The 24,008-nt window shown below is 42.8% G+C and overlaps 1 protein-coding gene and 1 long non-coding RNA gene across 4 annotated transcripts in view; one reads left to right on the top strand and one right to left on the bottom strand.

The window, feature by feature from the left end:
• LOC122410626 (protein FAM102A) overlaps positions 1-24,008 on the bottom strand; it is a 29,903-nt gene that overhangs the window by 4,097 nt on the left and 1,798 nt on the right. The window contains exons 2-8 of one of the 3 annotated variants that reach the window (XM_043418908.1): positions 20,203-21,062; positions 5,499-5,619; positions 5,177-5,367; positions 4,839-5,044; positions 4,412-4,631; positions 2,430-3,185; positions 111-299 (exon numbers count right to left, since the gene is read on the bottom strand). In XM_043418908.1, the coding sequence (XP_043274843.1) occupies positions 111-299; positions 2,430-3,185; positions 4,412-4,631; positions 4,839-5,044; positions 5,177-5,367; positions 5,499-5,619; positions 20,203-20,345 (1,826 nt within the window). In that variant the 5' untranslated portion in view covers positions 20,346-21,062. The remainder of the gene's footprint in view (positions 1-110; positions 300-2,429; positions 3,186-4,411; positions 4,632-4,838; positions 5,045-5,176; positions 5,368-5,498; positions 5,620-20,202; positions 21,063-24,008) is intronic. The other 2 variants (XM_043418906.1, XM_043418907.1) reach the window with 2 other exon arrangements.
• Positions 4,588-5,258, top strand: LOC122410627 (uncharacterized). Its single transcript, XR_006260986.1, has 3 exons — positions 4,588-4,727; positions 4,815-4,988; positions 5,117-5,258. It is a non-coding gene; the product is annotated as an uncharacterized lncRNA (long non-coding RNA).

Raw genomic sequence — 24,008 nt, 5'->3', positions numbered from 1 at the left:
TCACAAAAGATTGAAAAAATTGAAAAAATAATGCGAAATTTTTGGATATTCAGTTTTTTTTTTTTAATGCCGGAAGAGAGTCTCAAAGGACGAGACGAGCGTTGACGTACGAGAAAACGGAAGTATGAACTGACGACGGTGGGGTAATGCTGTTTCGATGCTGTTGCGCGATTGCAGCGGGCACTGCAACGACTTCCGGCACGTTTAACGAGGACTCCTCGGAGTCCGGACTGGTGGCAACCGTCGCCAATTTCCCCCCCGCACCATCCAGCAACTTCCTATGACCGCCGACGATACCCCTGTAAGTGGATTTAAAAAAGCCGTTTTCTAACTAAAAAGCTCCTCCATAATTGCGCCACGCTTTGCGAATGGCAATTTTTACTTTTCCAATGATTTTGACTTCATGTTGATTTGTTTGCTCGAGAACATGAAAATATTTTCATCCAAAAACACGTATAATATTCGTATTAATTTACTGATAATCAATGAATGAGTAAGTCGATTACTGAAATATTTCCACAATTTAGACAGAAGAATAAAAATTCGAAAATTTAGAGTAAGCAAAAATGTTGAGGAAAATTTTGAAGTGAAACGCGGTGCCGCTGTCGAGCATGAGGATCAAACTACACAATTTTGTTTGGTCCCACGAATAACAGGTGCTAAAAATACAAATGTTTCTCTAATACGTCGGGATCGTTGATAAGCTCGGAGCGGTAACATCGAAATTAATCGTTATCGATAAGATATGATCACTGATAAGCTACGTCATTGAGCTGCTTCTTAGCTGCGGAGCAAGGGCATTGAAAAAAAAAAAGCATCAAGGTTAGATAATAGGGTCGGTAGTGGATCGTAGGGAATACGCGTAAAGTTGGCACGTCAGATTTAAATTGAGTAATTACAGAGAAAAAATTTATATTGGAAGGAGAATTTTCGTACGCAGTGAGCGGATTTACAAATATGCGTAAAAAGGGAAGGGATCGTTTTTCACGAAGACGAAGCGCGCGTATCTATTTCGCTCGATGATGATCGCAGCCGTGACGTATTGCGTACACAGTTAAAGCGTTACATAGTTTGCTGGTTAGCGCTCTCCCTTCCTCTCTCGCTCTCTCTCTCTCTCTCTCTCACTCACACACAAGACCGAAATACGTGATACAGGGTGTCCGCAAAGTCGTATTTCAAATTTACAGCGTAAGCGGACTTTGGCACGACGATAAGAAAAGTTCTCAGTGCTTTTTCTCCTTTCATAGCAGCTTTAACGAGATTTAAATTTGTTAACGACTAATCAATTGATATATTTATTGCTGATGAGTCACAGAGATAACTCTGAACATTATTCTCTTCAGGATTTTTCATCTCAAATTCAAAGTCCAATTTTCCGTATGCTCCATATAAAATTGATGTTTATGTGACAAATTTACGGGAAAAAGGAAGAGAGAGGGGGGAAGATAGGAAAAAAGTAAATGAACGAATGTCATAACTTGTCTCAAGTTTGACGTTTGAATTAACCGTTGATAAACGCAGTAGCTGTCTATCTGGAGTTACAAGCTTGTGAAAATATTTGCTCGTTACGTACTCGTAGAACGTTCGACGAATACGAACTCCCAGTCTAACGTATGAAATATCCTCTTTTTTGCTCTCGCGCTCTGACATTAATCATATATCCTCACCCTCGAAAGGTTTAGCCGATAAAAAAATATGCAAATATGCTCGTTCGGTCATTTCGACGAAGCTTGAAAGGTGGATTACTACTATTGTATTCAGACCGATGCGTCTTGAAGATTTCTCGTGTCAAGTTTCTTTTGGAGCAACAATCGGGTGTGGGATTATAGAAAAACGAAAAATATATAGAAGGTACGGAAAATTGAAAGATATTAGAAACCTCATTAGTCCATACCAGAAAGTGACACTGAGACTTGGAAAGAAAACGAAAGTAGCGTGATCCAAGAATGCGCGTGTCGAGTAACAAATAGAGTGAAAGAGAGGTGATGGCGCATCGATGGAAGAAACAATTGTAAAGAACGAAAGCCGAAAATCTAATTAAAAAGGAGGATTGGATCAGCGCCAAAGAAGAATAAAAAAAATTGAATATAACTTTATAAAGGGCTTTTCTTATGAAAACGAAACTGAAACATGGAAATAATGGAGAAGGCGAGGGAGCGCGCATGAAATAGAATTGAACCGGAAAAATACCATAAGAAGAGAGCATTAATGAATAAATTGGGACAAACAAAAATGGGAAGTAAACGAGGTTGGATAAATTAAAATAGACACAACAAACAATGAGAGAGAGTGGCGAATATAACAAGCACGAAAAAAAAAGAGAAAAGGGGAAATGAAAAAGTAATAAAGAATAGAAGAAAAAAAACGATGGATGAATCGAAAGAAAGAAGAAAAAGTGAATTTGTCAATTTGGTTAAACGAAGACCTACCTGAGGGTGTGAGGCGGCGTCGCGGAGAGAAGAGAGGCTCGGGGATTATCGGGCCTGTGTAGGGGATCGGGAGAGGAAACGGCTCTGGCCTGTTGTGCCAAACGTAATACCGGGCTCGTTTTTCCTTTTTCAATGCAGTCGCATGTTTTCGACATGTTTCGCCATCCGGGTTGTCCGATTCTCGGTTTCATGGCATTTACAATATTTTTACCATTTTTGAGGGACGTTGAAAACGTATCAAGAGACTTGTCGTCCAAGCCGTTGTTATGAAAATTTCGTCGAGAGTGTCTTGGCACATCTTTCGGTCCGGGAATTCGAAAATTTGCATCGTGCGACAATTGCTTCTCGCAAACGACGTTATTATTATTTTTTGAAATTTTTCGCATCCCATTGGACGAAATCTCCTCCTCGTCGATACTTCGTCCTCGACGATTATCGTGATCGCGCGTCAACGAGGAAAGATTCGAACCGCGGATTCCTCGTGAGCATGCATTTGAAATTTTCGTCCTCGAATTTGTCGGCTCTTCTGTTCCCGCTCCACCTCGTCTCGAAGACAACGGTGACGAAGATACAGGCCAGAACCGATTACGAGGGTCTATTTGGATGGTTATGAATCCCGATGACGCGGGTGGTGGGGTTGAGGTCATTATCGAGGTCGAAGACTCGAGACCGGTGGCCTCGCAAGCCTTCCCTGCGTAACATTGATTTTGGGAGAGGGTCGGGAGACGTGGAGCCCATACCGGCCAGGAGGGTGACCTACAAAGATCACAACACAACATTTTTTTTTCTTTTTTCTCAGGCATGCAAAAATCATAAAATAAATCTCTACCACCAATTTTCCTTCGTTGTTTTTCTCTCTCCATTACTTGACCGATTATTATTATTGAAATTCAATCGGGACCGCATCTTTCGATTTGCGACCCGATTTCATCACACTAATTATCGCCGGTAAAACATAATAATGACGATGACAGTAATAACAGTAAAAATAATAAATAAGAACGATATAAGAAATTAATAAAAAGAAAAAGATCGGAGGAAATGAGTTAGAAATGAACCGGGATAAGTCATGGGATTGCTTTGTGGAGAACGCGCGTTGAAATGAAAGTGGTCATCGTCGATCGTTGAAAAGCGTTAGTCTTTTTCTCCTGAAAAATATCAGCAGTCTTCCCGATATTATCACCAATTTTCTTTCCTCTTTGCGTTTGTCCTTTATAATTAGGGCATATTTTATTCGTATTATAATTAATAATGAGAAATGATCGTGATGGATCATTAGTGTCGTTAGTGGAAAAAAATCAGCGATCGTTTGAAATACTTGACATTTTTTTTTTTTTTTTGGTATCGCAACTCAACGTTGTTCGCAGGCATTGTATTTTTTTAAGCGATAGCGAAAGGATTTTGAGAGCGAGAGAGAAGTGTTTTTTCGCGAAAACACGGCGCACAAATATTTACTCGATACTGTTTTTTTTTTTTTTTACTGTCTTTCCAAAGATTTGTTTTTTATTCATTTATAAAGTCGTTATTATTATAAATACGATATTCTCAAGATTTCAATAAGCGCTTCTCCGGATATCTTTAAATTGCATGTAATAAAACTACAGATTGAAGTGTTATGAGAATTTGAAAGATTATTGTTAGCCAGTTTCAAGATAAAATAATATTTATGCAGGTTAGTCGGCGAGTAAAATGCTGAAAAAACAAAATTCAATGAAAACTCGATTGCGTCAAACTGATAACGAAGATCAGATATCCGAAGCATCCTCCATTATTTATTTTCTTAGTTTTTCATAATTTGGAAAAACATTCTGGCGGAAAATTTGGCACGAATGTTATTGGTCGTCACAAAGTCGGGGTTTATTTGCTCCTGAGAAAGATATTCGCTGGCGTTGGCTGCATTTTTTGGGAGCGTGGATGGAAATACGTATTTTTAAGGGGGTGGTGCAGAGGGAAAGAAAGGGAGGCGGATCGGAGCTCATTACCTTATGTGACCGCTGTCTCCGCTACTGCTTTGTCTGCTGTGCTGGCTGTGCGAATTTAAGGAACCGTAGCCGGAGCCTTTGCTCAGTTGACTCGTGTTACTACTATTTCTCGAGTGTCCCGATTCTGTGTGGGCCTCGGTGAGGCACTCGACCGGAATCGCCGATGGCATTATTTCGCTCAGTGTCATTGGATCGCAGGACTCCGTGCCGCTCAAAAGTTCTGCAATGGTTTTCAATGATATCATTATTACTTGGAAAAACGCAAAAGAAATATAACAAAATAGGCATCGATATCGCGTTCAAGATGATTGATTAAGTAAGCAAGTATACCGATCGAAGACGCAAATGATACAAGTTGTATACGATTAGCTTCAACACGAAGTTTGTATTGATAATTTTTAAGAGCATAAACGACTAATAATGTTACCGGAAGAGAACAAGGCTGGCCTTTTCTTGGGAAGACTGCCGAAACCGCTACTCGCGCTAGCTATACTTCCGGCGAGAGAACCGCTAGATACGTAATCGTCACGATTGACTCCTCTCTCGGGGCCTATTACTTCATCCGTCGTAACACCAGGTAGGCCGGGCCCACCGGGCACTGTCAATTGGTTCGGTTTCGCCGACGGTGTTGGCCTAAATTTTTCATTTTCATAACCCAATAACGCATCGATCAAAATTCCTTTTCATCGCTCTCTCATTTTCTAGATTTTTTCACACTTTGGACACGCAACAAATGCGAATCTCCAACGATTGTTGGCAACTTACACTTTAAACAGAATGTCACCCGAGAGCATGTTCATCTTAATGGCAACCCCGAGCATCGAATTATCTTGGCGATGTCGCGCGTCATAGCCCTCGAGCAAACACCTAGTTCTGCACAGCCCGGCACCAGCGAACTCGGCCAAGTTAAGATCCGTGAAACCCAACTTCTGGAAGGACCTGCCTCCCTTCAATTCCTATGATTCAACGTATCAACGTGTTTATTTGCAAATGCTGCTGGTTATTCCATCATTTTTTATCTACAAACATCAAGCTAAAGTTTCTCATATTTTTCATTTATGTATTTTATACACCGATGAGAACTCACTTTTCTGACGGATATCCTGAGAATGCAAGGATCCAGGACACCGGTAGACGCGTTGGCGCTCATTTTACACGGAAACTCAAATTTTGCGTTCCAGCTTACCGTGTGTTCCTGGACTTCTTCCCTGTAGAGGACAAAAATGAAAAAAAAAAACAACGAATTCAATCAAAGGCATTATAATTCATATAGGAATGTACATGAGAACAGCAAATCGACGTTTGAAGTTATTATCGGCGACGAAAGAGACAAACAGGTATGAAAAAAAAGGTGAAATAAAAAACGTCCTCGTGCCAGCTTACGATAACAATAAATGATAGAGGACAATGTAGCCAGACGTGTTTTCGACCTTGTTCCTTTGCGCGAGGAAACGACAATTAAAATTGCAGGCTGTCAGAAAGGATGACAAAGAGAGGTCAAGTCGAGTCGGTGAGGCGAGTTAAATAATTACTGACAAAAAGTCACGTCTTCAAAAAACATTCTTGCAAACATTCGCAACAAATTCATTTGAAATGCTGCTGTCTGAACGGAGGAAAATTTAATTATACGAATGCCACAATTCAAATCCTATAAGGGATAAAAAAAAATGTAGAAAACTCATATTTCAAATGGGCAGTGTGTTTCGATGTTTAATAAATAAAAAAACGAGCGTGGATGGTACGTTTGAACGAAGCAGAGTTTCCACGCACGAGTTGGATGTTCCGCGCTAGCAACTTAGCGAATCGTGTTCGGCTGTTGCTTCTCCGTTCCAAGTACGAGGACGGAGAAAAAAAAAAACACGCGAAAGAAACAGCTTCAGTTAGATCGTGCTGGAACGAGAACTCGTTCATTTTTCCCCCTTAACGAGATTAGCCAGCTGAGCCAGTCTTCTGCTGGCCGTGGCTTGCGGCAATAATCCTCGTCCATCCGCGTGTCTTGTTTCGTTTTTTTATTTTTTTTCTTTGTCCCCTTGTACACATTGCACACGTCGTGATATTCCTCACGTTTCGTATTGTCATTGCGTGCCACGTGAGGCTTGCCTACTGAATTTGGTTATTCTTTATATTCGATACCCGGGAATTTTGAGTTTTGTAGAAATTCGATGGAAAAAAAAGGAACTAATAAGTTAATTGTGATCAATTCTTATTTCGTGCGTTTCATACTTTCATCACTATTTTTATATTTCTAAGAGAAACAGTATTTTCATGAATGGTTTGTTTTTTCTTCTTATGCAAAAGAGAAAAAACGAAGCGCTTCGCGAACTTCTTTCATATGATAAAAACATCATTGAATCGAGAACAATCTTTCTTCCTCTTTACTATTCTGCTTTACCAGTGCAACGTGGTCCGTGCCAGTTTTTCTTTCATTCCATTTTATATCCTTGATACTTGACATCCATCACGTTCTTCTCTCTGCGTTTTTTCCTTTCGTTTATTTTCGCTTTGAATAACTTCTCTTGTGTCATTCGTTGCTTATTGGTTGCTCATTTATGCCATACGAGCACACGATCTTTTCTCGACTATGACGATTGAGATTGTCTTTTTCACGCGGACCAATAAATAAATACATTCGTGATGTTACTGCCGCTTGAACTTTTCCGGTTTCTCGACTCACGTTTGCAGTTGCTAAAATCGCCAAATCGCCTCTTCTCACTTCTGATGAGTTTTTCAACGAAACCGTAATTATATTAACATTGCGATGGGAAAGCCCCCGAAGACGTTTAAAAATAATCGAACATTCAAGATTAGAACGTTTCAACGAAACTATTTCGGACGATTGAACTTTGTAGGATAATGAAAAACAGAAAAACAATCGTTCGGGGGAGTCTCGTTGGAATCGATGCTTCGAAAAACGCAGTCATACGAATTAAGCTGATGAATGAGGGTCGTAGACGTAAGTTGCCCTGGCTACCTTAACAAAAACACGCATATGATATCGCGTGTCAGTCCAATGTTAATATTATCGATTCTACGCCGGCGCCTCCGTGCTCTACATACACAATATGTTAGAATGTATGAACGAGAGTGGTGAAGCTTTGGTGCGTCTAAACGAATGTGCGTTTACATAACTCGTACGAGAAAAGGGTGTTTGAAAAAGTTTTCAATAAGGGGTTCGCGCGTTGTCACTTAGAACTAACTCTGCATATAGGTGGATTATTTTAACGACCCAATTTCCTGTACTTTGAGCCTGTTAATAAATAGTCCATACCTTCGTTTGAATTGGAAACAGAAGAAGAATACAAAAGTATAGGGACGGAGATGAGAAAACAAAAGTTTATTATAAATGCTCAAAGGATTGCGGAGCAAAGGTTGCGATTGAGTATCCGTAAAAGAGTAATTAGAGACGGTGAAATAAAAAAATAATACGAAAAGCCAATGGTGGTGAGTTCTCTACCTCGTTTGTCAACTCGCACCGGTTTTGGAGTCCGGCTGTGACCAGTTGTTAATGGCTCTTGCCGAGCAAGTATTTCTAGCCGTTTAAAGTGGCGAATTGTGAGTTGGCGAGAAGCGGAAATTGCAATGAAAAAACACAAGCGCGGAGGAAACGAAAAATGCGAAGAGTTTTATAGAATTGAAGAAACGAGAACAGTCGCAATTGCGCATCGGCCTCAAAATTCCTTCGCATTCGTTCCAGAGCGCATGGACAGAGGATATTGTGATCTAGGAAAAAGAAACTCTGCACTGGATATACGCGAATTCGTTTCTGGCTAATTTATTATATGCGCATAGAGTCAACCTTGGACCGGTGTAACGCAGCGTCGAGATGAGAGCGCCGTCGCAGAGATAAACGCCAGGAGAGTAATACACCGGTCGCGTCCCAAATATGTCGGGAGGAAAGCTGAAAGTGTACTTTGTCGGTGCTCATATGTCTGTGTATATACGTGAAAATTGAGTTTGTCGGAGAGAGTAGTGTACGCCGAAGGACGATTGCAGGGAGTTGGTTCATACACTTGGCAAACCAAGAGCGCGCTTACGTCCTTCCTTCGGATATTACGCGTCTATAAACACGCGCGGATACGGGGTGCGACGAAAATCAGATTCTCATGCAGAGGTAAAAAGAGCGACTCCGAAATCATGGGTGCCGACTTTCCGATGACCCGAGACACGAGCGTTGTAAATGATGTAGATGATGTAAAAAAACCCTCCAATAATTCCAGTAATTCTCGAATTTCGTTCCCCGTTCAATTCGCAATTCGTAGTTTTTCAACCTGCACCCTGATTTTTGGTGAAATAAAAAATTGGTGATTTACGAATATTTTTTTCATTCATTTCGTTGGACTCCGACGTTACAAACTTCAGCGTCGTTACCATGCGACAAAATACAAAATCGCACTGATCCGGCAAATCTCCCCCCACCCCCTTTGCTCGCACCTTTTCGACCCTCTGAACCTGGTGCTGGGACTCGATTCGATCAACGCGGGTGGACACGGATCAAGCAATCTCGTATCATCGTGCTTCGACTCCGCTAATGGATTCGTCGCGTTCTCACTGTACCTTTGAATACCGTAATAGCACCTCGATCCAAAGCAGCCTTTGGCTCGTGTTACATACTCGAGCGCCGGTGAACTCGACATTATTCGAGGACGTGTCGAATTCACGAGAACCAATCACGAATGAATCTGCTGCTTTGTAGAGTTCGATGGGGAAGAACTACTTTTTCCCCGTTCTCGAAGCAGTTTTCTCGTCGCACTTGGTAAAATAAAATTTCCATTCGAATGAGAAGTGAATATTTCGATGAAATCACTCAATTCTTGGCGCATGTGCATTTTCCGTATCATATATATAATACGCAAATTTTCGTAAAGATATTGAGTGTGTGTAACGTATCCGACACGACAATTTTCGTGTATGACCGAGTTCGAGCCATCGCCCACTACTGACCTATCACGATTTCCGTTCTGTAGTGCGCGGATTTGTCATAGAGATAAGAGCAGAGGCTGCGAGCACGCAAAACGGAAAAGCTCACCAATGTATACATATACGTCCGCACAAATATGTTGCATGTACAAAAGGTGTCCCCAAAACTTCATGGATATAAGAGGAGGGTGTTGTTTTAGCCGATGAGAATCAGATGTCGGTCGATTGACCGATGACTCATCAAACGCATGCGTCACGGAAAAAACTGCGCTCGAGGACTTGTCTTTACCGAAGTTTCCTGTTTTTTTCATTCTGTGAATTTCGAGCATCACTTTTCAGACACCCCACACCAATAATAATGAATATACACAAGCGTATGCTATATCAAATGCGGTTTGCGTGACAAACGAGCATTGACTGAATTAACGGCAATTATGAAATTGGAGAAAGAACGTTTCAACGTCGCAACAATGGTAATTATTTCTACAAAATTTCTACGTGAATCGCTATTCGTTATAAATTGTCTGGAATGTTGAGACAGTTAGTAAAAACTTTATTACAAATTTATTAATATGCACGACTTTTTCTTTGATTTTATTACAAAGCACTTCGAAATATTATTAATCGTTGCTTCGTTAAATTATTTGACACGTTAGTTTTTTTGATCATCGATGCGTTTGAGGAGAGGGCGAGTATTTTTCAATCTTCCGAAAGTAGAAAAAGGCAAATAATATCGGCTATTAATATTCTCCGGACGCGTTTACTTGAGTTTTCATCATTCGATTACGATCGATATTTTTTTTTTTATCTCGGAGACTGGATGACGCGGAGGGAAATCGTGAAGTTTGCACGTATTATCTCTTGGGTTGTCTGGCTCGTTGGCTGGTGCCGCTGTTGCGCTGATACAACACGTGGGGATCTCTCAAGAGTTCACAGAGCCGTGGGCAAGGCTGTTCAAGGCTCTCTTCGGCTCTCTTTCTCTCTCGCTCATTCCCTTTCTTGCTTCAATGCATATAGGCTCGAGATTGTTTCGATTTCGTAATCGTTCCGAGACACATATCGCCATAAAACTGGGCGAACTACCGAGTTACAAGATTTCTGTCTCTGTTTTTGTACGCGAAGGATAACTCGGAGAATTCTCCATTACGCAGAAACCGGTTTGGTATCACGAGTATAAATACCGAAGACTTTCTAAAAATCGTCGTGATATCGAAAGTCAAGAATTGGATGAATATAGAATTAGGATCATTGTTCCAATGAATTGGGTGGGGTTCGTGGAACAACACAACCATCATTGAATTCCTATTTAAGCATATTTTTCGCTCAACCGAAGACAAATTTAATGCAAATTTGTCGGACGCAATGTTTGGAACAAACATTTGCGTAGGTCGTTGATTTTTTTTCGCGGGATCAACTGTATCATCGGTTGGCAGAAATCCGATCGAATAGCGAGCGGTATCGATGTCGAGCCAAGATTCGAAGTGCCGACGTAAACGAGGCGTTCCTATATACAAGTTGTTCCATGAATTATAAATAAAGTGAGGCTGGAAGAGTAAAATGTTGGTAACTTGAGCAAGTGTTTCTGCGTACATGGAGATACTATAAACAGGAGGTAAGTTTACTTTTGGCATTGATGGCAATTTTCAGTTCAATAAAAAGATCCTTATTTCTCTCAAACTTTTTTTTTCCATAATCGTTTGAGCATTCGGTGCTCATTGCGTCGCGGATTCGAATCCAACCGAAGTAGAAAAAGTACCTATATTGTTCGATGATTTCTGTCAAATATCTCGAATTTTGGATCAACCGCACGGGCGCGACGCAATCACAGCGAATGAAAAATATTTGTTGAACGCCAGGATCGATTGGAAATTGAACGAAAAATTCCAGTCGAATTGTACAAAGAACGTTACGACCGGTCAATGATTTTCCAGAGCACCCTAATGGGCTTTAGAAATCGCGAAGTAGTTCAAACCCGCGGTCGACCAAGGAACAGCTGTCCTTCGAGAACAAGAAAAGTTAATGCACATGCAAGTGAGTCGTGCGGTACGTAATACCATCTTTAGTTTCGTCGGGCCGTAATTAAACGGCCATCATCGGCTTCTCTTTTACCTCTGCCGCGTATTATCGCCGTTGGAGGTTCGCGTGCTGCACACTAACCGTGACACACTCCACAAAAGTCATAAATACAATATCCGCGAACGATGCATACACGTATATATAAATACAACTATACAGGCTGGCCCGAAGATGACGACCAAGAATGGTAGGATTAGAAGGTTCGTTTTCCCAAGCCATTGTCAATGAGATATGGCACGTTCGCGAGCAGTTACGTTCGATGGTTTTTGCGGGAATTAATAAATTATCGATCGCACCCCAGACATTTTTACCTCCGATACAACGTTTTTGAAATCTGTCAATTGATTAATGAAAACGAAATAAGTTCACCGCCAATGAGAAGCTAGTGTGAGGAAAACACACGCGTTGTAGTATTTCGAAAGATGAAGAATTTATTCTCGTAATCCTGATTAATGTAATGCGGAGGCTTGCGGAAAAGAGCGAGAGAGAGAGAGAGAGAGAGAGAGAGAGAGAATTTGAAATGATACCAAGGAACTTGCCACAAAGTCCAATAAAAATTCATTGTCACCGTGACGACCGTGACCGTCCCTCGTTGCCTCTCACTCGGTTGTCCTTTATATATATAAATACACGTGGTGTACGCACATATATGCCGGGTGTCCAAAGAGTAAGCTCTCGGCTCGAAGGAAACATAGGAATCTGTTAAAGTCGAAGAACTATAGATACGAAGGAGAAATGTATTTTTCTTTTCTGAATTTTTCGAACTTGCGGGATTTTGTGTTGATCCGATAAGGTCGTTAGCTTATTTCTGTCGCGAGGGTACCATGAGTTTCCAACCGGCGCAGGAGGAGTGACAACTTTGGGAAAATGGACGAGCGTCGTTTTTTACCAGGCGTTTCGTTCTCATGTGATCGAGTTTCAGTTGGAATCACGCTTTGAATTCGACCACCTTGTATCTCTATTAGGAATCAGAGTCCGCGTTTGTCGCCCTGTGTGCTTGTCTTGCTCGTCTCGGAACACGCCGCGCTTGTCAATTGTAATTCCGACGCCTACGTGCTCTTTGACCGTGTGAGCGGGAGCCCACACCACTTGGGCAAACTATCTATACGATCAATCAAATGAAATTGATCGGTTATCCATGGACCACGAAGATTATTTGACCGGAAATCTCGAGTAATTTGTGATACTCGTTGAAACATGAGCTCCGAACAAGAAGTTTTTGCAATATGAAAATCGGGGCATACCGCGTAGATGCTTTTTCTTCGCGAAATATTTGAACGTAGGTAACATATACGATAGAGTCGGACACGGTTCAACAAATGAGCGAACACCGCGAATTTTTGTTAATGCACGCTTCGATAACATTGCATGATTAATCGCCTCTTATTAACGAAAGGGATCGAGTAAAAATTGAACGAATTGAAAATGTTCGCGATTCGTAATTTGAAACTTTTGTACTTGGAGCATCACAATCCGTTTATTTAAAAAAACTTTTGAGAAAAGATTTTTTGTACAAAAGTGCGAGGTTAGATTTTAGGTTGTACCGCGCGCATCAGAATGCACGAGAAAAATGTTCAATTCGTAACACCCGAAACATGTTGTTTCAGTAAGTTATGGAGTGCAAATACCGAGGACCATTAAGCGGCGCACGTGCTCTCGCGGTTCTTCGCAGTCCACCCGAGTAATAATAGAAACGCAATTAAGTCACAAGAACTCTTTACTAAACTACCAAGAGTCCCTCCGTCGAATTGTTGGTACTTAAACCCGCGCTTTTCTCTCTTCCTTTGCCTCAGAATTTTTTCATTCTCATCACGAATCTACAGCGAGTTCTTCCTTGAGAGTGGTCATACAATTTCGTTCAGCGACGTCCAATTCATAAATATTCAGAGCTCCTACTTGAAAACCGACAGTTGAAAAAATTTCATCTAATTTCGAGGAAACGCTGCGAGACAGAGACCCGACAATAAAACCGCAGACAAAAGCCGAAGAAAAATTCTTTGCGCGCACAACTTTTGAAAAATCGTTTGAAATCAGAAGACCTCGTATATTATCCGCATTTTTACGATTCTTGAAAAACACGAGTGCGACGGTACAGATCGTCACTCCCGGTAATAATGCATCCTGATGTCAGTCACTTCGAACCGCGCGCGTATCTATTTTTTCCTTTTTATTATTCCTCCGCTGGTATTTAAAATGTGCAGGCTGACGTAAAAGAAAAATCGGTATAAATAAAGAATAGCGCGCATTACGCATCAGAGACAAGAGGGACGCGATGCAGGCAAAATAGTAAGATGATGCTCCGACATTATTAATAAAAATGATCCATAACGCATTGGTTTTTGCTGCTTCGCACTCGTCCCAATCATTCCTTCGTTGTCCTCGAGTTTTTTTTTCGTACGAGGACACATCATTGAAGGAGACTTCCTCAGCGGAGAGAAAAAGTGTCGAGAGTATTAAAGATGGAAAGGAGAGGCGAGTGAAATGGATTTTTTTTTTTCGTTTTATTGGTATCAACGATCGCACTCGACGAAGCACCGAATCGATTACGTTTCATCGCGCAATAAGTAATTTTTCATTAGCATTATTTCCAACGGTTAGTCTCGTGTCCAATTGCAATAGCCATGTGACGCCAAGACAATTGTGATTTGAAATCGAGGTGTGTGTTTACGTGTGGTAGGATATATAGCTGTATACGAACATGCAACCGGCAAAGTGAGAGAGTGGGCGATTGTGCTTGAACTCGTAAAAATTCAAGGTGACATCGATAACACGCAGTCTGTATACGATCTCGCGCTTGTAATAGGCCGAGATTGATCTTTCTGTCTCTCAATTTTTTATCTTTCTTCTTTTTAGGCGCATCGACGAATCGGGTTGTGGATTAAAAAAACGATGTAACGAGAGTTGTTTTTCCACGGAGCCATTTTCGGGGCTATTTAACGAAGAAACATGCACGCGCGTCGGGTATATGCGAGAAGATGTAAACAAGTTTAAGACCGCTCCAAATATCACGTTTAAAAATAGGCATTTCCAAACATCAACTTTGGCTGACCAAATGTTCCGAGAGTGGATCTAGCCTGGCTGGCTCGCGGGTGAGGGAGAAGGATAGAAAATGAGGAATTCTGTTCCAACTCGGTCGAGAGTATCGCGAGGAAGAAAAAGGAAATGACGAAGAGAAGCTGCGAGAGGAAAGAAATATAGAAGAATCGCGAAAGAGGCTCGATGGAGAGTGAAAGTGGCTCAACAAAAATGGACAACGAGACGTCTGTATCGGGCTCCTCGTCGTTATCTCGATCTCGTAATACGTCCAGTCTTGGACGAAATGCGCACGATCCGCTAGAAAGGCGCGGCATCTTTTTTATTGCACTCGAAACTCCGTGTTCGTGTAGGCACTTATCGAGATTTAAGTCTTTTTTTCACCTCCAAACCCTCAGGGCGATTCGCGTCTCTACGGGGTGTCCGGGAAATCGTGCACGAGTGTCACAGCGGTGACGCATCGTCTTTAACCATTTTTCACTTCTCCTCGCGATATTTCGAACGGCGGCGGTACAATTGTCTCGATAACGCCGAGAACAAATTTTGCGAGTCACTCTTGAGACGGCCAGCGCGCCCTACGAGACTGAAATATCGTGAAAAACACGAGTCCATGATCTTCAAAGCAATTATAACGTCATTATTATTCTCGCCGTATCGGTTGGTGATTTTTTTTGCCCTCTTCCTTCGGAACGACGCGGTCAACCTTTTGTATACTTATCGATTTTGAGGAGGTCGTGTCAGGGTGCAGGGGGATCACAACTCACAACGGACAAATAGAGTGTGTACGTGTGTGCGACGACGTATATGCACACAGAGGAGACATAATCGTCCCTTGTAGCGTAGTTTGTACTCCCCTTGTGTCGTTCCTCGTTCACGCACGACATTTGCGTCCTGCCAATAGGTTATACGTATATCCAGATAGAACTGTGTTCTCGTACACGATCAGCCACCCAAAGCTCAAACTCTCGGGTCACGAACTCACGCGATCCGGACCCTCTATAAGGGTAAAAAAAGAAACACCTACGCACTCCTGTTTTTGTCGCTTTTTCTCCCTCGAACGATGCAAAGGGTAGAAAATCTCGACCCTCGAAGGCCCTCTCGCGGACCTCTATTCATTCCGATGGATGACACAACAAGAGAAATATCACGCGGTTCACCAAGTGGCAAATAAAAGTCGTAAAAATAAGGAAAAAGGCTTTCGGTTCAGTAGTAAAAAATAAGTAAATGATTTGTTTCTCAAATAATGGCTCACCGTCGGACTCGACGAATCGCGGTGGACTTGCAACGTTCGATTTGCCTCTATCACGATTTACCAGAAATTTTAAGATATTTATTTCTATTTTATCGTACGACCGCGCGAAAATTCTCAATGCACAAAATCCGGTATTGTGACCCTATTCTTCATGGACCTCCCCGTACTCGTGTACTCCCAAGGCAAGGATAAATTCGGTCAAGGCTGACGTCAGGATCGAGCACACTGGCTGATTAATGAAAAAGTTTAAAGAAAAACGAAATGACGGAAAGAACTGCTCGCGTGGAACCCGTTGGCGATTGTCCCGGAGCACTCGCGCTCCGCTTTTATAACTTTCGCTCGTTTAATTTTCGAGCTTTTAAAGAACATTTTGCGATCTGGACAAAAGTGCTAACACGTTTTTAGGAAGGGGGACAAAAAAAATAAAGCACCCAAATTTAGTGTCCTACGCGAGATGCCAAACCTCTTTCCGCAACTTCGAATTAGCCAAATTCCATGTATACGATGAAAGATAACACGAAAGTCCATATTTCGCACAATTTGTGTGAGAGGATTGATTTCTTTAGCGTGCCCGACGAGTCCAAATAGCGAAAATAAATGTCAGCCGAATGGACGTGGAATACAGTCGACAGATTTCCCGAATGCGACGATACATTTTTATCGACTTCCGGTGAAATGACGTCAAGAGAGATTCGGAGCTCGTGGCTCGCTCGAGTTCAGAAAACTTTTGCCAAATTCTGCTGGTAACAAAGAGACGACCGGAGTAGAAAAGTGTCGAGAGGAAAAAAACTTTTACGAGGATAACGAGTCTCTTGGCTCTGGCGGCGCTCATTTCATTTGTATTTTCGTTGGGCCCAGTGCTCGGCAGCACGAGGGGAAAAATTCGTGGAAAACGTTGATGATGAGAGGAGGTTCAATTATGAGAAGTTGGTTCGTCGATCAATGAAATTATTCATGATTCTCGAGCGAACACGTGTTCAACGTATTTTTGTTTTCTTTTCCTCCTCCCCGCATCTTTCTTGGTCTTTTCATCTCATTTGTTCTTCCAACGCTCCTCGCGGGGTACTCGGTAAATGGCTGGGAATACGAAATGGAAGATAAGATTGATCGAGGAAGGAAAGAGTTTCCAGGAATCTCCGGAGATTGTGGAGAGAACGAGTGGAAAAAAAAAGAATCGAGAAAGATAAAGGAGGAGCGCAACGGGTAAAATGCAAAGTACATTTCCCGACAAGTAGGTCACTCCAATTTTTCGCGGAACTCGGAACTCGGGAAATTGTTAATGTTCCCTTGTAACGTCTCTGCGACACGGTTCTGAGGGGATTGACGACGAAGCTCCTCGCAAAAAGATCTGAAAAGATGTGCAACGCTCCAACGGAGGTGGCCGCATTGCCGGACGAATATACAAATTGAGAAAATAATTTGTTAAATTGCTGGAGAAACGATCGGAATTGAGACTTCGCGTATAGACCCATACGAGGGTAGATCGGGTTCTGGCTTCGTTGTAATCGGACGTTTCCTCATCAAGGGGTCCCCGCAGCTGTGCGTTGCTCGTCGACAAAGTCGAGAGAGAAGGAGAGAGAGCGAGAGACGGCGCTTTGTTACAAAGTTCCACACGCGGTGTCAGATCCTCGCACATGTCATGAGAGGAGTTTCTGGTGCGCTTTGAACGGAGCCCCGCAATAACGTATATGCAGCATCATAAATTATGGATCTGCTCGAGGGATGAGAACGATGTACGGGGCGAACGGTGGGTCGGGAAACAATGGCTCGGAGCTCGTAATACGGTAATTTCGGTATGGTCCCGCGTGGTGAATTCCGGCGCTGACTTTGGGGACACGCTGTACACCGAACGACAGGAAGACAGGACATTGTCCATTATCGCGTACGCTCTTGGCACTTTTTCCTCTGCGATTCTCTACATTGTTAAATCGCGGTGTCACCAAGAGGGATCTCCATAAAAAAAATCGTCGAATCTCGAAAAAGCGAATGAAATATCGAAAAGTTGCCCGCGATCTGTCATTTGGAAGGGTGGACAACTCCGCAAGTCGAAACGACAAAGTGGGTGGATCGGTACATCAATTGGAGCAAGTTCACGGTCCATGTTGGATCGCGGTATATTCGCGGTGGCGAAAACCACATGGGGGAATCGAACAACGCTCGCCAATAATGAGAGAGGGGAGATGAGGAACGAAACCAGGGGGATTCAAGATGAAATATACCAGGGAAACTATCTCTCGCGCACGAAGGTCAAGGGTCGCTTGGTGTGGTACGCGATCTTCCGCGTAGTTTATCGACCAAAATGAAGAGAAGTGCGGCGGCGGCGGCGTTCGTGGAGGAGCAACCGGCGCAACGTTCAAGGGAGGAAACTAACTCCGATCGACCCAACAGTAGCGTTTTCGTTAGCGCGCGCGGGGGTGTGCACAATCATCTATTTGTCTTTGGTGCACTGCGGAAAGAAAACTGATTTGCAGATTTGACAGCTCTTCTTCGATTCACAGTGCCTCGGTACGACCTCCAATTATTGGAGGTTTTTCTTACATAATTTTCTTGGACTCCAACGTTGCAAACTTCAGCGACATTGCCTCAGTACGAGATCCTATTAATTGAGTATCGTTATATTTTTTTTTTCGACCCGAAAGGACCGATGTCAACGGTCCGGCATCACTTCAATTCGGTTCGTTGATTCACTTGTCGATGCGGCCGACAAGCTTGTCACTTTGCACAATAATATGTTCCTGGATGGTAGTCGAACCTCGTTGGGTGGAAATTCGATCGAAGAAAGGTCAAATAAAATTTCAATTTGAATTCTAGTACCGAACCAATGAATCCCAGACTTAAGGGCTTGAAAAGCTTCCGAATCGTCGTTGAACGAGAGAAATAACGAGTCCAAAAAATCACTCGTGCGCGTCGAACTTGAAAGTCCGAAGTCACATATGGTCCGAGAACCGAGATATTTTTCATCGACAAAGAAAAGAGTTCGTTTCGGCTTCCGATCTGATAGGAGAAATGTGCGAAATCTGTGACGCGATGGGTCGCGAAAAGGCCACGGTTCAAGGTCGCCCCGTCCCGTGGAAAGCGCCAAGCGAGAATCCACATCGCGGGCAATATACGAAAAACATTCAATTTCGAGACGTGCCCCAATATATTCACGCGGAGTTCATTAAATTTCGAGGTTTTGCGTCGAAACCGTTCGGTGAATAATTTACCTCGATGGGCCGAATGAAAAGCAGGTATTCTCGTTATTGATGTTAAGATTTCGGAAAGGATGTTTTTCGCGCACCCGATCGATGCGGAAAAAAAAACACGCCTCCCTCGATAACGTATCATTCTCTTATCGCGATCCGGACACTATTTCACTTTCATACGTACGTGTTATCCAAATATAATACGCGGTTGAATACACATGCACGCACATCGATTTTCAAGCGGAGATTCGTACTCGCAATTACCGAATTTGTCTTGGCTCACGTACGCAGTTCAGTTTACCTCGTAATCTCCTCTCGATAGCTCCCAGACGCGTTTCACACGTGTCCGATGATGTTTATAAACATAATAGATCGGCGGCCAGAGTCTTTATCGTTTTGTGGCTTTTATCAGTCATCCCGAAAATGTTTCTCACTTTTTCGCACTCGCGCTCCCTCGAATCTTTCGTAATGCCAGCGGGAGAGAAAGCTGGCTCTGGTCCAACGACGCGCGCCTATGGTATTTAATCGCGGGCGAGCGTGCGGTTTCCTTCTTCAGGGAATGTATGATATCGCCGCGGTAATAAGGATGCCGGAAGCTAGCCACGGAAACGGAATGCCGAATTTAGATGAGATCCCTCGCAAGCCCACGCTCGTCTTTGCGTACAGACTACCCGAAAAGTAGCATTGCGCAAAACAGCTCACCGTTCTCTCTTCGGTATTTCGAACGTCAACTTTCGATGTCGCCTAACGAGCAACAGTTATTTTTTCGTGTTTGCTCATCCGCATAGTCGAATCCGATACGGATTCGAGATCGTCTCTCCGGTTTTGCCTCCAGCTCACTCGGTCGCCGCGCATAATAAAGCGATGGAGAAAGAAGGCGCGAGAATAAAAAGGGAGATGAAAAGAAAAAGTCTCGCGCGCGGGTATCGAAATGTGCTCGATCGATCGATACCGCTGTGTGCAACTTTTCCACGGAAACCCAATGAGAACTCGACCTCGTTCGAGCATCGCATCCCTCCCCCCGTTCCATCTCTCGTTTTTCCCTACTTTCATCCCTTTCCATTCTTATATAGTCGATGGCTCATGCACTCGAGCCAACTCGCGGAAATGTTTCCCCAACAACCCCGAAAATATATATATCTTTCTCCTCTATAATATCAATCGATGCATCGATTATTATTTTTTTTTTCTATTCATCGAGTTAAAGCGCTCACGCATGTACAACGATTTGGGTCGAAATTTATTGATTCGAATGCCGATGGCTTTCATGACAAGGTGCGCCGCCGGCGTTCGAGATGATAATTTTGAGATAAATCTGTACCACCAACCTGGTGGAATGATCGATGAAACCGCCATCCAGGAGTCGAAGTTTGGCGAACAAGACGGCACTGACGAAAGGCACTGCGGTTAGCTCCTCGAGGCCGATCTCCACCGAGAATTTGTACTTCTTCTTCTTCATCATGAAGGCCATCTCAGCGAGTCCCGGGCACTTCACTTTGAACCGTAATTCGTACCACCCCCGTGATTCAACGCGAATGTCTCTCGCTCGAGCTCGTATTTATCTGGCGATTAATTTTCTTCTCTCTATTTCAATCGAGTATTCATCCGCTACGAATAATTTTTCTTCTATCTTTGCCTACGAGCAAAATCGTCGATATGAATTTTCGTATATCACGTTTTCAAAGTTCAACACTTTACGTTGCTTAACGGCTTTTCGAAATTATTTTTATTTGGCTCACCGGGAGCTCTCGTTATCGTTACTTATTTCGCATTTTATTTAAATACTTGGAGCCTCATTCTCGTTGCCTCCTTTCGTGGTCCCCGCTCATTTGTACCGGCTTAGCCAACCGTTTTTTCTCTCTCTCTTTTTATTATTCCTTTCGTTCCCTTTCCAAATTTACCGAATCTCGCGTTTCGCGCTTCGACGAATTGGCATCGAATCTGAGAGCAATCGGTCGACGCTGCCTCTTCTCCCCGACATTCTTCTCTTCTTTCTTCTCCCTTTCGATCTTTTCTGCTGTCCCTATTATTTTCACCCGGACTATCGTTTACTCTCGGGTTTACCTTGTTCCTTCCTCTTCGTTTCAGTCAAGATTCGCCGTTGACTTTTTCGTTCTCAGGTCCTCGTGTCCCCTTCGTCTAAACGATTTTCCGGGCATTATGAATGTTCCCCTCGATCCTCACGATTCTGAAATAGAGAGAAGAAGAGTGAGCGAAAAAATGGAGCATTTTATTAGGATTTCGTGTTATTTATCTGCCGTGCTACGGTTACGTCGAAATTTAAATTTCATTGTTTTTCGGTGGATCGTTTCGTCAGCAGTCCGACTCATCGAGATTCGTCGCGCTCGGTCGTCTAATTTCCATTAAAAATGAAAACAAGCAAGCGCCGAGTATAATTCGTTTTTATTTTATATTTGTGTTGCTTTTTTTCCAATTTCGTAAATCGTTGACTCGTGGTCATCGGCCCCCGGACGAGAAACGAAGAGCTCGATCGTTCTTTCATAATCGGGTTATCGTTCATGACCGAAAGAGTTGAAGGCTATTCGAGATTGTTTTCATGACACGAGAGAAGAATGCGAAGAAAAATGATTGGAGCAAAATTGTTCTTCACCACCAGCAGAGGAAAGAAACGATTGTGTCATTGACACGAGGCCGATCAAAGTGTTTCGGGCGAAGCTTATCAACGGGTGAGTCATAACGTGACCCTGACTCAAAAACGTTCGACATATTCATGACAGACTCATGGGAGTCGGTTGCCCCCTGGTAAATTCTTATCTCAATTCATACGCCAATTTCAAATATCAGACCTGCGACGTGCATTCTCCGAATCTCACCCGGGTCCCATTATATGCGCGGGACATTGTTTTTGTATTTGCACTCGTTATATTTTTTTATTTATTTTCACGAACACATGAACAAGATGAAGGCGCAATCGGGAAGCCATTTTCGACGCGGTTACAAACTCGTCGAACACGTTGCGCGCGTTGAAATATATGTCATAGCGCGCGCGTTGTTTTTTTTTACTTTTAGTACGGCGGTGCGACCTTGCCACGTACGCAGCTGCGCGTATAATGACCCAATAATCATACGTAATCGGGCGACTATAATCCACAGCGGGCAAGTCGGTAACATCGAATATATTTTTGTTTGGAGCTGAAAGAGCATCGATGTTCTCTCAATAAGTGGCTTGAGGGTGTCCCAGATGTCAAAGTTTATAAAGCGTCGTTTGCACACGAGACTCCGCAGACAATATTTCTCCACGGTAGCCTCTTTCGAGTGAATATTCAAATTTGATTAGCTCGGTTGTTCCCGACGAGCGAGGCATCGCGCTTGAAATGCTTTACAAGGATATTAACTTGGATCTATTCGTTACCAGAATTTTGATAGTTTATGACAAACCTCGAGTCCGTTAAAACTCGGTGTGTAGAAAAAAAATACTCCGAAGGTCGCATCCATTCCGATGGGCGAGTTGCCGTTGTAACATTTGCATACTCTCTACACTCTAGAATTTATATTTATCCTCTTTCGAGATGCTGACAATCAAATTTTTTCATTTCATACAATTTTACGAAAAATTTTCAAAATTCTTGCACAGGGGATTCGTGTATTCGAAAAAAATCCGAGCCAATGTCAACTAAGCCGATTTATCTCGTATGTGCACACATGCACGGAGCCTTCGACATAAAACTTAGCAGCCGGGTTCTGTAATTCGGTGATTGAAAATAATCGAGTCGAAATATACATTTGGTGTTTGATGGCCAACCGAAAAGAAGAATACCTTGAATTGAGGTGTGTTTACGTACGCGAGATCTCTGCGAGATGAATCGAGACAGTGAGAAGCCGAGAGTTTGCGGAGACTACGCTTGCTCTATCCGATCGCCGGGCTGTGATCGCACGCTCGTTCGATTACGTAATCAACGCGAGGAGGCACGTGGTCCTCCGAAATACGAGATATGAAGAGCATCACACCATTCGAGGCCGTCCATCGCATCGACTGGAAGCAAACGCTACTTTGGTGCGGAAAAATATTTCAACATTGAGGAATCAAAGGCCCGAATTATGAAAGCTCGTAGAACCTCATAATTACGACGATCGAGCGACGCTGAAGTTTGCAACGTTGGAGTCCAACGAAATGAACGAAAAAAACATTTGTATTGTATTGTACGAATTGGAAATTCGGCAGGGAACGAAATTGGAGAATTACTGAAAAAAACTCCAGCGCCACACGATCGAATAAATTTTGTGTTGATATGCCTGCATCGCCGCCCGACGTTGGAATCCGCAATTCCGTCTTATGCTACGTGTTTTTTCATCATTTTTTCATTGCCCGAACGTGTGTTCATGTATATAAAAAAAATCGTGAGCGACACGCGCGTCGCGTGGCTTCCGCCAATGCCGAGACAGCCAAGACAAATACGAGATATATTAATCTTTAAATATATATCCCTCTCGTATATTTATTTTATATACAATTATGTGTAAAATGGTGTAGAAAGCGGATAAGATCGCGTGACCCACGTTCCGAAGTAATAAAAATACAAAAACCGCGCTGATACGCATCAAGGGTGTCCGAAAGCTCAATAAAATCGATTAATTTTTTCAATTTTCCAGTCAATTTGCATTGGGCCTTCTTTCCGCTGCTGATTCATTATTGTTAGGTCACCAAACGACGACGGATCGCAGTGAAAAACCGCCGTGAACTTTTCTCTAAGGAATAATATGATTTGGTCTATACCGTGTGCAGACCTCGGACGTCACCTCCGAGACAGCCTGTATGGCGAGAAATATGAGCAGGAAGAAAAAGTAATAATGAGAATAATGCGGATACAATTGGGAACGGATGACCGACGTGTTTTTATATGCAATACGATAAGAACGTTGCAAATAATTCTGGCGAGATGCCAGTGTTGGAAAAGACAAGAGGAGCGATGAAAAAAATGACGTTACCTTTTGAAAATCGATGATATCGTTATACACGCTCCGCAGAAGACGCACGATTAAATGGATATAGTTATATTTAGATATGAATGAGGAGAGACGCTCCCGAGAAATGGGACGATATCGAGAAAAAGTGTTTCAGAGAATCTTCACGAGCCTCGCGCACAATAAAACAATAATAATGACCAACTTTCGC

Source organism: Venturia canescens, chromosome 5 (assembly GCF_019457755.1).
Source record: "Venturia canescens isolate UGA chromosome 5, ASM1945775v1, whole genome shotgun sequence".
NCBI lineage: Eukaryota > Metazoa > Arthropoda > Insecta > Hymenoptera > Ichneumonidae > Venturia > Venturia canescens.
The sequence above is the reverse complement of the archived record's forward strand: the minus strand, read 5'-3'. Positions and strand labels throughout refer to the sequence as shown.